The sequence below is a fragment of the Ips typographus genome, linkage group LG6 (assembly GCF_016097725.1).
Source record: "Ips typographus isolate SLU linkage group LG6, UJ_Ityp_2.0, whole genome shotgun sequence".
Lineage (NCBI taxonomy): Eukaryota > Metazoa > Arthropoda > Insecta > Coleoptera > Curculionidae > Ips > Ips typographus.
In genome coordinates this window covers 8,024,740-8,037,416 of record NC_138427.1, presented here as the reverse complement: position 1 = coordinate 8,037,416, position 12,677 = coordinate 8,024,740, and the positions used below count along the sequence as shown (strand labels likewise).

General features: G+C 33.9%; 4 protein-coding genes across 5 annotated transcripts; 2 read left to right on the top strand and 2 right to left on the bottom strand.

Moving 5' to 3' along the window:
* Positions 1-33: 33 nt before the first annotated feature.
* On the bottom strand, positions 34-1,238 carry LOC145730231 (replication termination factor 2). The gene is made up of 2 exons (XM_081981329.1): positions 1,141-1,238; positions 34-1,043 (listed from the first exon to the last, which is right to left on the bottom strand). Exon 2 carries the CDS (start codon positions 1,033-1,035, stop codon positions 124-126), a length of 912 nt encoding a protein of 303 aa, XP_081837455.1. The 5' UTR covers positions 1,036-1,043; positions 1,141-1,238; the 3' UTR covers positions 34-123.
* Positions 1,239-1,473: 235 nt separating this feature from the next.
* On the top strand, positions 1,474-3,827 carry LOC145730223 (protein-associating with the carboxyl-terminal domain of ezrin). Its single transcript, XM_081981320.1, has 5 exons — positions 1,474-1,782; positions 1,838-2,288; positions 2,341-2,667; positions 2,719-2,891; positions 2,945-3,827. The coding sequence occupies exons 1-5, from the start codon at positions 1,573-1,575 to the stop codon at positions 3,641-3,643; spliced, it is 1,860 nt and encodes a 619-aa protein (XP_081837446.1). The 5' UTR covers positions 1,474-1,572; the 3' UTR covers positions 3,644-3,827.
* A 715-nt stretch (positions 3,828-4,542) lies between these two features.
* LOC145730225 (fidgetin-like protein 1) lies at positions 4,543-7,096 on the bottom strand. The gene is made up of 6 exons (XM_081981323.1): positions 6,835-7,096; positions 6,119-6,775; positions 5,492-5,772; positions 5,304-5,437; positions 5,019-5,246; positions 4,543-4,967 (listed from the first exon to the last, which is right to left on the bottom strand). The coding sequence occupies exons 1-6, from the start codon at positions 6,969-6,971 to the stop codon at positions 4,647-4,649; spliced, it is 1,758 nt and encodes a 585-aa protein (XP_081837449.1). The 5' UTR covers positions 6,972-7,096; the 3' UTR covers positions 4,543-4,646.
* A 106-nt stretch (positions 7,097-7,202) lies between these two features.
* On the top strand, positions 7,203-11,786 carry Jasper (JIL-1 anchoring and stabilizing protein). 2 transcript variants are annotated; one of them, XM_081981322.1, is made up of 14 exons: positions 7,203-7,424; positions 7,500-7,555; positions 7,608-7,794; positions 7,851-7,977; positions 8,339-8,392; positions 8,519-8,684; positions 10,274-10,448; positions 10,501-10,537; positions 10,591-10,941; positions 11,012-11,132; positions 11,191-11,311; positions 11,364-11,490; positions 11,550-11,599; positions 11,656-11,786. In XM_081981322.1, the coding sequence occupies exons 1-14, from the start codon at positions 7,350-7,352 to the stop codon at positions 11,701-11,703; spliced, it is 1,695 nt and encodes a 564-aa protein (XP_081837448.1). In that variant the 5' UTR covers positions 7,203-7,349; the 3' UTR covers positions 11,704-11,786. The 2 variants fall into 2 exon arrangements, with proteins under 2 accessions (XP_081837448.1, XP_081837447.1); XM_081981321.1 differs by having other exon boundaries at positions 8,444-8,684.
* Positions 11,787-12,677: the final 891 nt, after the last annotated feature.

Sequence of the window (12,677 nt, the reverse complement as noted above, 5' to 3'; positions counted from 1 at the left end):
CTCACTCTTTAAAAAAAAAGTAAAGAAACATAATTTACAACATTTCCAGACATTTATTAAACCATTAAACCTTACATAGTACCTTTAATGAGGGTAAGTTAGAGTATGAAATATTAAGCTACTTTAATTATAGAATGGATTATAAGTGATCCAATGAGCTCTATTCTGCTCTTGTTCAGATTTGTGTGAAGTAAATAATGATTTGTACACTTCACTTGTCTTTTTGTCCTTTGCTATACTGTAGTCTGCAGTCATTTTCTTTAACTCTTCAGCTTTGGTAACTTTTCCTGATGAAATAACATTCCCAATCTTGGAAAGAGACACTGGTCCTCCATTTTGTATTTTTGACTTTTTAGCCACTTCTTCACATTTAGCTCCAGCTCTCTTGACTCCTTTCACTTCACCCTCAGTAGAACACCCAGCTTGAGGAGTTGCTGGTTCTTCTTTCACTTTTTTAACCTTTTCTTTTTTGTTTTTAGCTTGTCTAATAGCCATTCTAGTCTTCATTAACTCAATTTCCTCTTCAGTGGTAGGATTCAAAATCACCACATCCTCATCCTCAAATGGTTTGGTGCATTTGTGGCAGTTTTTGGTGCCAATTTCCTTATAAGCCCTTTCAGAAAAGACACAGCCACAACTCCATAAAGCTACAAACCGGAATTTGCCACTCATTTCCAGTCCCAACACTGGGCAAATGTAGGGTGCCAATCTGTGGTCAACAGCTCCTTCTTTCTTATCTTCACTTTTGTATTCCCGGTTTTTAGTCAGGTTCAAGTTTTTGATGTCTTTTAAAGTTCTGATGTGGCGGAATTCAGTGGGTAAAGAGCTACGGTCCAGTAAAGCTTCAATTAAAGCCATTTTGCTGTAGAGTTTACCCATGTGACAGGTGACTACTGGTTCTTGTAAAAGATCCTGTGTGAGAGCACAGCACCTCCATAAAGCAGTTAGCTCAGCATCTTTGTCTTTTTGTTCCGGCTTCTGCTTTACTTTAACTAACTCATCTCGTCGGGGAATTGTTCCACCATCACAACCCATTGTTTGATCTATAATTTAAGAAAATATTGGTATATGATCAGAGAAAAAATGGAGAGATTTTAGATATCGTAGGGCATTAACAAAGGTGTCTACTGAAGTACTTACCTTTTTTGTACTACTTTACGGGCCCTTAGCAACAATAAAACTATAAACAAGAGCTGAAATTGCACCACAATCTTGGAAAATTTTGGTTTCCAGTTTCCAGTCCTTGAATCTAGACTAACAAGAAAAACAATAAAAATATAAGTCACTGTCACTATTGTCAGTCAATTTGACTATTTAACATTAACAACTTTGGTCACAAGACTAACTATGTTAAGTATTCCGGTCAGTCACATGACCTCGTTAATAACCAATATAGCTAATGTCACATGATACGTGCTGCAGTGCCGCAATGTTGGTACATAAAGAAGAATTTACAACATTACCTCACATTTTAATTTACTTTTTCAATTTGACGTTTTATAAAAACATCAATCTTTTTTAATCAGACTTTATATTAAAATAATATTTTCTATTAATTATGAGTGAAACCTAATGTTATACAACATGGGCAATGAACAGTCTCAACAAATCTCCGGTATCGAAATAGACACTAAAGCCATTGAAGTGTCTGATTTCTGGGCTCAACATAATGCTTACATCAACAACCTTCAAAACTCTTCCAGACTATCCATATTTATTGGCGATTTGTTTATCAACGAACCCTTCTGGCTGCCTCAAACTCCTTTAGAATGTTTCAGCAAGGTGGGTTGTTTAATATCAATAAATCGAGTTGATAACTTTACAATATGCACTGTAGAACTTGATGCTGTATCGTCACCCAAGCATCATCAAATACATTTCTTCATGGCAGAAAGCAAACAAGTTTCACTTAGCTATTGAAGAAGTAACGCCTCTATCGCACATATTAACTCATATGAGTAGCATAGAGATTTCCTTGGGGCTCTTCTCAGTGCTTAAAGCTTTATGTTTTTTACATGAGAAAGCCAATGTGTCACACAATAACTTGTGTTTAGCTTCCATATTTGTGAGCAAAGAAGGTAACTGGAAATTAGGGGGATTGGAATACCTGTGTCCTTATAGAAATTTAACTTCTGAGTATTTGCAAAAATCTAGATCTCACAGATATAGCAAGGCAATTGACACTAATGAGGACAAACATATAAAGAGTATAAGTGGTAGAAAGGATTTTATTGACTGTTTTGCTTTCTGTATTTTTGCTCTTGAAGTTTTAAAGGGTAAAACTGAGGGTGAGGATATCAAATTACTGTATTGGAAATATCAATAAAATGACAATTTTAGATGCAGCTCTGTCAGGTTTTAAAGAGTTTTGCACTCAAGTTGTGCAGGAACCAAACATTTTACAGCGTCCAAAATTAAGTTCTCTATTAGAACATGATTTTTTCAAACTTAACAAATTCATTAGCATCCATTCCTACTTGATTGAAGTGCCACTGAAATCTGACCAGGAAAAAATAGAGTTTTTCACTAACTTAAAACAAGAGTTGGAGGAATTAGATGAGCATGTGGTTGCCAGTCAGTTAGGCAGGTTGCTTGTGTCCAGAATGGTGCTTCTGAATAAAACTGCAAAAGACCACTTGTTGCCCTACATTTTGGTACCAAGGAAAGGTAAGTTGTAACTTCTAAAAAAGGGTGTAAGTTAGTTTGGGTGTTTAACAGGAGAAAGTAGTGCCTTATTCTCTATTGATGTATTTAAAAAACACATTGCACCTCAACTGATTAAAATATTTGGTGTCAGAGATGCTCAAATCAGGGTGCTTCTTCTAGAATATTTTCCACATTTTATTGACTGTTTTTCAAAAGAGGAACTTCAACTCCAGATTCTGCCAGAGGTAAGCTTTGTAGCTGGTAATGCTGGCTGTAACTGTAAACTTATTTGTTACAGTTGTTGCTTGGAATTAAAGACACTAATAATGATTTAGTAGCAGCCACATTACATACATTAGCTGAGCTGATACCTGTTCTGGGGGCTGATATAGTAATAGGGGGTAAAAGAGGCAAATTGTTCAATGATGGCCGGCCTAAACATCACACAGTAGCACAGAAAGTCTCAAAAACTCAAAAAAATGAACCCATCCAACGCCCTTCTATTCCAGTCAATGACTCAAGCATTTCCAGCTCTTCAATCATTTCCAACTTGCCTGAAAGACCCAGACCAGATGGGGAAGAAGGTGAAACTTCTACTGAAGAAATTGACCCTTCAGCTGAAGAAGACAACGAAAACTGGGAAGACTGGGATAATGACAATGTTATAGAAGAGGAAATTAATTTGAATGACTTGGTAATTACACCTATAACAGAAGTTAGTTCAGTTGAAGTGAGTGGTAAGAATAGTGTGATGACTGGACCAGCAAAAACCAGTAAAAAGATTATTGATATTACGGAATTAGATATTAAAAATCAGGCTAAGATTGAGTTAGAGCAGAATGAAATTGACTTTTTTGAGGATATGGAACCTGTTATAGATACTGCTAATAAATTTTTGATTGAACAGAAAGGTGGAAGCAATGGTGATGTAGTGAGTAGTAAATTGTCTGCAAATGTTGATGAAGAGGAGGAAGGTTGGGGAGATGACTGGGAGTGACAAGATGTACAAGGTGTAAAGATGAATTTTACTTTTACTTATAAGTGTAAAATTTTGCTCTACTTTATCTATTTGTTTATTTTCTCAACACATTTAAAATTTGTGTATATTGTTAATTGGTATATACATTAATAAGTTTAGTTATTGTTTTTCAAGGAGATATTAAAAGTACCTATATTGTTTAGTTTTTTGTGGTTATGAAACTGGATGAAGCAAAAAGTCCAATTTTGCCGTCTAGCAAAAATATTTTTTTTTTGTAATTAGGTAAGTAGGGAGAAAAATATTTGACACCTGTTTTTTCTTTATTTAAAACGTAACATTTTACTTAAAAAAAAAAACATCAGTGAAAACCATACTTATTTGATACACACACACATATATTTGTGACATAGAAAGGAACATGAGCCTATCTCTTTTCTGTTTATAGTGAGTTGAGACGGATTGCATATGGACGTACGTCTAAGATCATCGGTAAAGCAAAACGGATTATGGGAGATTCAATGCATTTTACGACAATCTTTTAAACCAAATTAAAAAAAAAATAGGCTAGATATTGATGTTTTTTTTTAAACGGCAGATAAAAGAAGACACTTGCGCGCGAATTATAATACAGGATGGTCCAGTTTTAAGTGTCAATAATCTACTATCCAATAGTCTATCAAGAAATAACATACACTAACACATACATTATGTAATATATGTATATATTATATGACATACATTATGTCATTTTGCTGAAAAACGCTTTCTATGGAAGACACAGTTCTCCAAAATTTAGTTCAAGTCAGACCGTTGGAGCAATTTTGATCAAATTTTGAACAAGTACTTATGATTTCATCCGTATAAAACTGCAAACAATCCACACATGATAAATAAAAGAAATAAACCCCACTCTCAAGTACTTTTAACATCTTATATTATTCCAAACAAAATTAAACAATAGTTATTAGAACACACAAACATATAATTAACATATCGATGTGTAGGTTGATCGGTTTAATATTCAACTGGAATTAGTGCCGGATCCGTAAGTTTTATCCCAACTGAGATACTGAACTAAATCAGTTTGAGACACGCTAGGCCTCACTCGTCTCAACGCCTTTCCAAAATCCTCCATAGCCAAAGAACGCACTTGCGAAGCCTGAATATTCTCAATTTGGCTGAAATTTATACACCTGATAGGTTCTAGAGCTGCATCTGAACAAAGATTCTTTATGTCGGCTCCTGAATATCCTTCCGATAACCGGGAGATTTCATTAAAATCATTTTCGGTCAGCGAATGCCTCTCGGTGGACATCAGTTTCTTTAGCAGTTCAACTCTAGCCTAGAAGATGCACTTTGTAAGCAAATTCAAACTTAATTAAAGGGTCAGTACATCATATTCAGGTAAGGGAATGTACAGTCTCTTTACAAATCGACGCCGAGCTGCTTCATCGAGCTCTTGAGGTCGATTAGTAGCACCAATAACTAACAAACGCTCTTCGCTGTCAGTGGTAGCGCCATCTAATTGTACCAGAAATTCAGTCTTGATTCTCCGGGAGCTTTCATGTTCAGTATCACTTCTTTGAGTTAACAGTGAATCAACTTCATCAATGAATATTACCTTAACAGTTAATGTAATAAGTTCATTTTAACATTTATAGTCAGAACAAAAGCTTACAGCAGGTTGATGCACTCTAGCTACTTGAAACAAAGCCCTAACCATTTTCTCACCATCGCCAATCCATTTAGAAGTTAAAGACGATGCGCTAATACTGAAGAAGGTTGATTTGCTTTGTGAAGCCACACATTTACCTAAAATTGTTAAGTTGGTTGTGGGTGAAATGGTACGTTATTAAATTGATAGACCTATTAATGTTTTTCCAGTACCGGGAGGCCCAAACAGTAATATTCCTTTAGGAGGGCGGCGTAGCCCAGTAAAAATATCGGGACGAAGCAAGGGCCATACCACAGCTTCCTGAATTGCCGATTTGGCAAACTGTAGCCCCGCGATATCATTCCAGGTTATATTTGGACCTTTATCCATTATTTCTGCCATGATAAGCTCTACCATTTTTGGCTCAATATTTTTCAGTCTTTGATCTGTTATAACTGGATTAGCAGCTGTTTCAGTATCTATTTTCTCCTCGCTGAAGAAAATTTAAATTTTTTACTTAATAGCAATTTGTTTAGATGACAACACTTTCATTAAGGAATTGAGAAACTTAATAGTTGTAGATTTTAATTAATTATACATATATACAGGCTTATATTTTTATTTAACCTGCTTAGCCCACTTATTCTCATTTTCTGATATTGCCAACTTAATAAGTTTACTTATTAAAAAAAAATACATTCTGCCTCATTTGGATTAATTACTTCACATTTTATAAGTCAAAGTTAACACAAAATATATTGACACTTTTTTTTTAATAGATATTATAACCATAACATTTTTTAATTTGATTTTAACAAATTAATACATAAAATACATACCTGTCTTTGCTGGATAGAAGTGGACAAACAAACTTATTTTTAGCAGTTCTCCTAGTACCCAACCTTTTCTTATTGCCTTCCCCTTGAATATTCTCATCTGAATACTGTCTTGTGCTTGTGCCTGCCTTAGACATTTGAATTTGCAACTCATCTCGAGCTGTTGAAAATGCTGATGAAAAATTATAATTGCCCTCCTTTTTTCCAACTTTAGGGTTGCAGTTAGTTGGAGGGTCAGATTGACAGGTATTAATAATATTATGTTTTCCTTGTAGCCTATCTAAGTTTCTAAACCTTTCCTCCAAACTTAAAGTATTTTTGTTTCTGTTAGACCATTTTACAGGCTTTTGATCTGCATTATTGTGAGATTTTTTATCCAAATATGCTTCAGTGAACTGATCTAGTTCAGCTTTGGTGATTTGCTCTGACTGGCTGCATTTTAACTTATTCCCTTCTTCAGAACATGGTATGTCTTTAAAGAACGAACTTAAATCTGTGTTTGGTAGACTAGTTGGCACTTTAAATTGTCGTTTAATGGCCAAATCAGGGTGGATTTTATGAAGCAAATCATTGTAAATGTTATTCCCATCCTTGTACACTGTTTGTGTGTAATTGTTAAGATTGTGTGAGAGAAGCTCACAGGCACTAGCATTGTCTAAACTGGTGATCCAATAAAAAATAATAAATAAGGATTATAAAAGAGAAAAATTTATAGATACCTTTTGCAAGCTTCCTCAAAGGATAGAACTGAACATTTCCGTTGAGTTTCAGCTGTTTTGTATGCGTCTTCCGGGTCGTTTTGAGCTAAAATTGCTCGGTATGAGTTAACGTCGAAGGATTTTGGTTGTTCACTCATTCTACGCTATCCAGGAGGTTGTTTAGAACATAAAAACAGTGTTTATTAAACAAAATAATAACTCATTTAAATTTCAATTATTTGAATTTGTTTTTGTTTTGATTTGGGACTATTTGACATTTGACAGCAAATTCTTCTTTTGTGATTAGTCTGGCTTCTGCTACATTTACCATTTGGGTTCAATAATTGCAGAATTGTTGAGGTTAGTTTATTTAAAAAATGATGGCGATGGCGTCATAAGTAGTTAAACCAACAGAGTTGTACATGGTACAGAATTTTGTTTTTTTTGTGTGATTATCAATTAATTGTTGAAAAAGTCAAATTGTATACTAAAGATCTTGAAAGTTATTTTACGAGTGGTCTATTGTCTGTGTTAGAATGGTAAAAACAACTTACAAACCTGGTGACAAAGTATTTGCCAAAGTCAAAGGATATCCCCCTTGGCCTGCTGAAGCAAGTATTTCCCCCTTACATTTTTAGTTATTTCAATTTTTTTTACACATTTTATAAAAAAAACCCTATCTTTAGGTGGTAAGTGAGGCAGGCAAAAAGTACAATGTGCTCTTCTATGGAACAAAAGAAGTGTAAGTAGCTGTCACTAAAAATATTCCACAAAAATTAGTTGTGATATTCTAGTGGGGCCATCAAACCTGAAGACATGTTTTTTTACTTAAAACATAAAGACAGTTATGTCCATAAATATGTGAAGAGAGCTGGCTATGAAGATGCAGTCAAACAAATTGAGGAGGCTATCAGCAAAGCTGGAGGAGATGGTAATACTACTGCTGGACCAAAAAATGAGGAGCCTGCCTTAGGTTCAGATGTGAGTGCCTTGAGTTTTTGAGAAATACACTCAGACAGGATTTATGTGAATCACAGGTTTTGGAAACTCCAACTGCCAAAAAAACTGTCAAGCGCAAGGTTACATCTTTACCTGCACCAATAGATGCAGCAAGTAGAAAATCTAAAAGCAGGAGAAGGAGTGTGGCATTGTCAGATAATGGAGGTAAGATTTAAAAGAGAAACTACTTACTTATGCATTTTGATAAAAAATAATTTAAAGTTGAATGATGTAAGTAATTACTGCAAGTAACTAGTCTTGCAATTTACTTTTGTTTTTAATTAACTGCTGTTGCAGAAGCCAGCAGGTTTAGGAAAACTGTCTGTTGGTATCTTTCTATTAATTTTTCATTAGTTTATCTACAATTTGACGACACCATAATATTCACTTCAATCAACCATTGAATTTCCATTCAAAACCTCAGTTTTACCATAGTTTTTAAGCACAGTCAATAACTGGTTACACTAGTGTATTACTTTCATCTCTTTTATTGTGACAATAGAATTTATACTCTGTTTGACTGTAGATATCTCTGAAGAACCTGCTTCAAAAAAAGCAAGAAGAAGGTCAGCCTTGCCATGTAAGTTATATTTTTTAGATCCCAAAACAACTATAATGACAAACTTTTTAGCTGAAAATGAAGTTAAATTGGATCACTCAGAGACTGGTAGTAATTTACTGGACAAATCATCTACTCTTCTAACAGTTTCAGAAAGTGCTGACCTTTCAGAACTGAAAAAAGAACAAGATACTGTAGATGAAACTACAAAAACAGATTTGGTTCCTGATGATACACTAAAGGGTGAGAGTGAGGATATCATTTTAAGTTTAGAAGAAGGACAAGGGGGTCAAAATGAAGAAAACAACACAATGTAAGTAATTTCATTTGGGTGATTGGAATTTTTGATTGGTGTTAGTCCTTTTACTTTACTTTTATTGGATTGTAGGTTTGTTATTTAAGTGTTCAGAAGATTATTAGGTTAAAACTTTTTAGAGTTAAACTTGGATGGGCAAAGTTTAAAAAATCAAGATGTATTGTCAGCTGAACAGTGAAGATAATTAACCTTAAATGTGATTTAGAATTTATAAAAAATGTTATATCTAATATTTTTCTCATTTACTTTTAATTGGTAATTTTAATTGATATTATATTTTTATCCTTGTTTATTTGGGTGTTGGTTTTTTCTTTTATAGTTTTGAGTGTGGTAAATTTGGGCTTTAGCCTAAGTCTGAATGGGAAAGGTAAAGTTCTGGCTTAGGTTTTATAGCGGCCCCATATTATAATAAAGTGAAAATTGCCGACAAGCTTTTTAAATGACTTAAAAGTTTGTGCGATTTTTTCACACACTTATTTTTGTGTCTAGTCATTTATGATGTATTTTGCGTAGTGTAAAAATTGGTACTTTTGTGAGAATTATTAATGTTACACTGGTTGACTATTACAGGATATTTACGGAAGTCCACATGTGCAACATTTGCGTAAATTGCGACACTTTTCGTAGTTGTAATTAGTCAAAAAAACTGTTTGTAATTTGCTGAATTTTTTTGACAGAAACTGAACAGAACACGTAAAAATTTCAAAACCTTTGGAAAGAGATGAATCAGTTTGAAGTATTTATTTTTTAACAGAGTTTTTAGATATTTCAAGATATAAAAAAAATATATTTGTTCACATACTATCAAAAATCCAACTTGACCAACAAAATTGATTATTGCAATAGGTACTTTACGTGGACAGGGACAATATTGGAAGCTCAAAGCACCTCAAATACTCAACTGCGCTAGTCCGCTAGTAAATTTGAAATTTTTAACGGAATTATTTGCACGGAAAAGATCAATACAGCAAAGTTTTTGGCTATTTTTAACGGCCTCAGTCGAATTTAATAAACATGAACATAGAAATTTGGACATTTTTGCCTCAAAAGTGATTTCTAAAGAAAAATGTGCTGCAAATTTCTTGAATTTCAACTCAGTGCATTTGATGGATGAGATAATTTTATAACATTCTTTTTTATGTCATTTTATGGGTTTGGTTGATATCTCGGGACATTTTCCATTTTGCACAACATTTAGTGTTGTTTCATCTCCTTAAAATTAATCGTGGTATTCCTGAGATACAGAGTAATTTATGTAAGAAAACACCCCGCAATTCCTTTTGTAGACCAAAAAATGAAAAACCCTCAAACATGTCCCAAAATATCAACCAAACCCATTATAGAACACAAAAAAATGTTGTAAAATTATTCCAACTATCAAATAAACTGTTAAAATTAACTTTACAGAAAACAGTATTTACAAATCTTTGTAAAAAATCAAACCGGTTCTAGAATTAAGACAAAGTTGTTTGGTATCCGCCAACTAAACAATCTTTCTGTAAAGTCGTAAACCAACTAACGCTCTCAAAAATTGTATATTATAATAGTTAACAATATTTTCTTCAAAATTGAGTTTCTACTTCTAGATTAACGACAGTGTCCGCGACACCCAAAGAAGATTGCAAAAAAAAAGAGGAAGAGGAACTAGAGGAGGAAGTGCCAAAGAAATCGCCAGTCAAAGAGGTGAAAAGACTCTCAAATGAACAATTATCCACGATAAAAATCGTAACCGAGCAAATTCTTTATCAGTACATTAAATATGTATGTACCTTTTTTTGTGTTATCAACCAAAATTTATGTAGAAATTTTACAGGCGGAGCACGTGAGGAAACATCCCGACTTGTTTAACGGTAAATTTCCCTGAAAATCTTTCCACTTTGTAACGTTATTTGATAATTTTTAGGTCCTGTAGAAGCAAGGACAGCTAGCGAAAACGACGTTTTGCCGGTCAAATTACCCTCAGGCACGATGGCCGGTATTAAGTTGCACAAAAAGTGGCCCGTGGAGCACGAAACCGAACTGGAACGGGCATTTTACGATGAGAGGTTGGCCAAGGACGCTTTGGACGCAAAAAAACTACTGATGGAAGGCTCTGAAGTCGATATAAAAGTAATACCGGACATTGGAAAAACCGCGGACGATATTAAGGATATAACAGATATTTATGTTATTGAAGCGAAAAGGAATCGGTTGAAACGTCTTAAGAAGGAAGTCGAAGTGTTAGGCTGGGACGTTAAAATGAGAGATAGTCTAGGTAAGTCAAGATTGTGTACTTTTTTACTTATTATGTAAGATTATCTTGTTTGAATTTTAACTCTTTATAGGGCTTGAAAAAGCAGATCCGGACGCGGCGATTACACTCCTAAAAGAGTTCAACACTTTAAAAAAACATATCGACAGTCTAACACTGAGGAAACATCCTCACATTTTGGACACAATCAGAAGGTTGACTTATTTAATTACCTAATTGTCCAAGTAGCTTGTAATGTACCATCTATTACAGGTTGCGTAAATATATTGGCAACGTCAAAGAATGGATAATGACGCAAGAGGACCAGCACATTTTTATGAGGAAGGCGGAAAAAATTCGCAACGCAGCAGAAGAAACTTATAGTTCTTTGAAGGTACCCTAAAATATGTTGCTAGAGTTTAGTTTTCTACTCTGCTTAAATTTAGGAAATGATTGGGATAGATGAGGAAAAAATGAGTTTCTGGGAAGGATTTATGGAACAAGTGACCGAGTTTAGGACTAAATGTCAAGACCTGTCTGAGAACGAGATGCTTTTATTGTGCAGTGAACCTAGTAAGAATATTCAAACAATTTTTGACACCGTTAGGACATTTTCGATTTATCAATTTCAGATACCAGAAAAGCGTTTATGGATAGTTTAAACGAAATTCCTGATACTGAGGTAAGTGATTTGAACTTTGTTTTGAAAATAAGTTATCTTATGTTGGTTTTATCTAGACCGCTTTGGTTGTGAATGCTCCGGAAGCAGCAGCCTTAGTCAATTAAACTAATTTAATTTCATTGTAACTATTAATTTTCATATACCTAATTTTTTTTAAGTGGAAATAATAAATTGTGTATTAGTATTATAGTATGGTATTAATTTACCACTACAGATGGTAGGTGGTATTTAGATCAAAGTGTCTTTAGAAGAGATTCTGAGTTGATTAAATGCAGGCAATTTGGGCTTCAATTATGTTGTGTAACATTTAAAAAAATTTGATTACTTTGGGAGATATTGGAAATATATAAGATCGAAAAAACTTTATTTTATTTTAAGCTTTTTTGATGGGGTAATTTAAATTTATTGACTGTTATTGCAACTTTTTTCCCTCTAAAACCTGACATCGTCACATTTAAAATCCGACTTTTCAGTTTTTTTTTCCAGCCATGTGTGTAATAACGTTATTTCACTTTCCACCCGGTTGAATGTCAATATGTCTGGGCTGTCATATCTGGGCTTACTTTTTACAGTTCTTCCGCGACCTCTGCAACAGCTCGCAGCTCACGTGGTGACAAGTAATATCTGGGTCTTCAGAAATCTCCATGTTAAAAGAAGAAATGCTTTAGCTCAAAATATTGAAAACACAATAATGACGTTGTCAAGATTGAGACTATTAGCAATCAATATTTCAACTAAACGTTTTATTACAAGTTTGATAAGATTCTGATAAATGGTTGAAAATAAAATAATATACAAACCACGGTGGAAAGTTTAATTTATGTCTCGAGATAAAGTTCTACCTAATATCTCGACAGAAATCAGACACTTTCCATCTGAGTATGTAATATACTATTTTTTTGCTAGTTAAGTTTTCAGTCTCATCGCACCAAAAAGATTTGTAGACAAACTAGAATTTTTTCACTATTTTGATGTTGAAAATAACGATAAAACACTTTTAAAGCAGATTTTGAAAATGCTAGGCTGTAGAATTTCAAAAGTAACAATAAATAAAGTAGGTAATACCTATTTTTTAAAC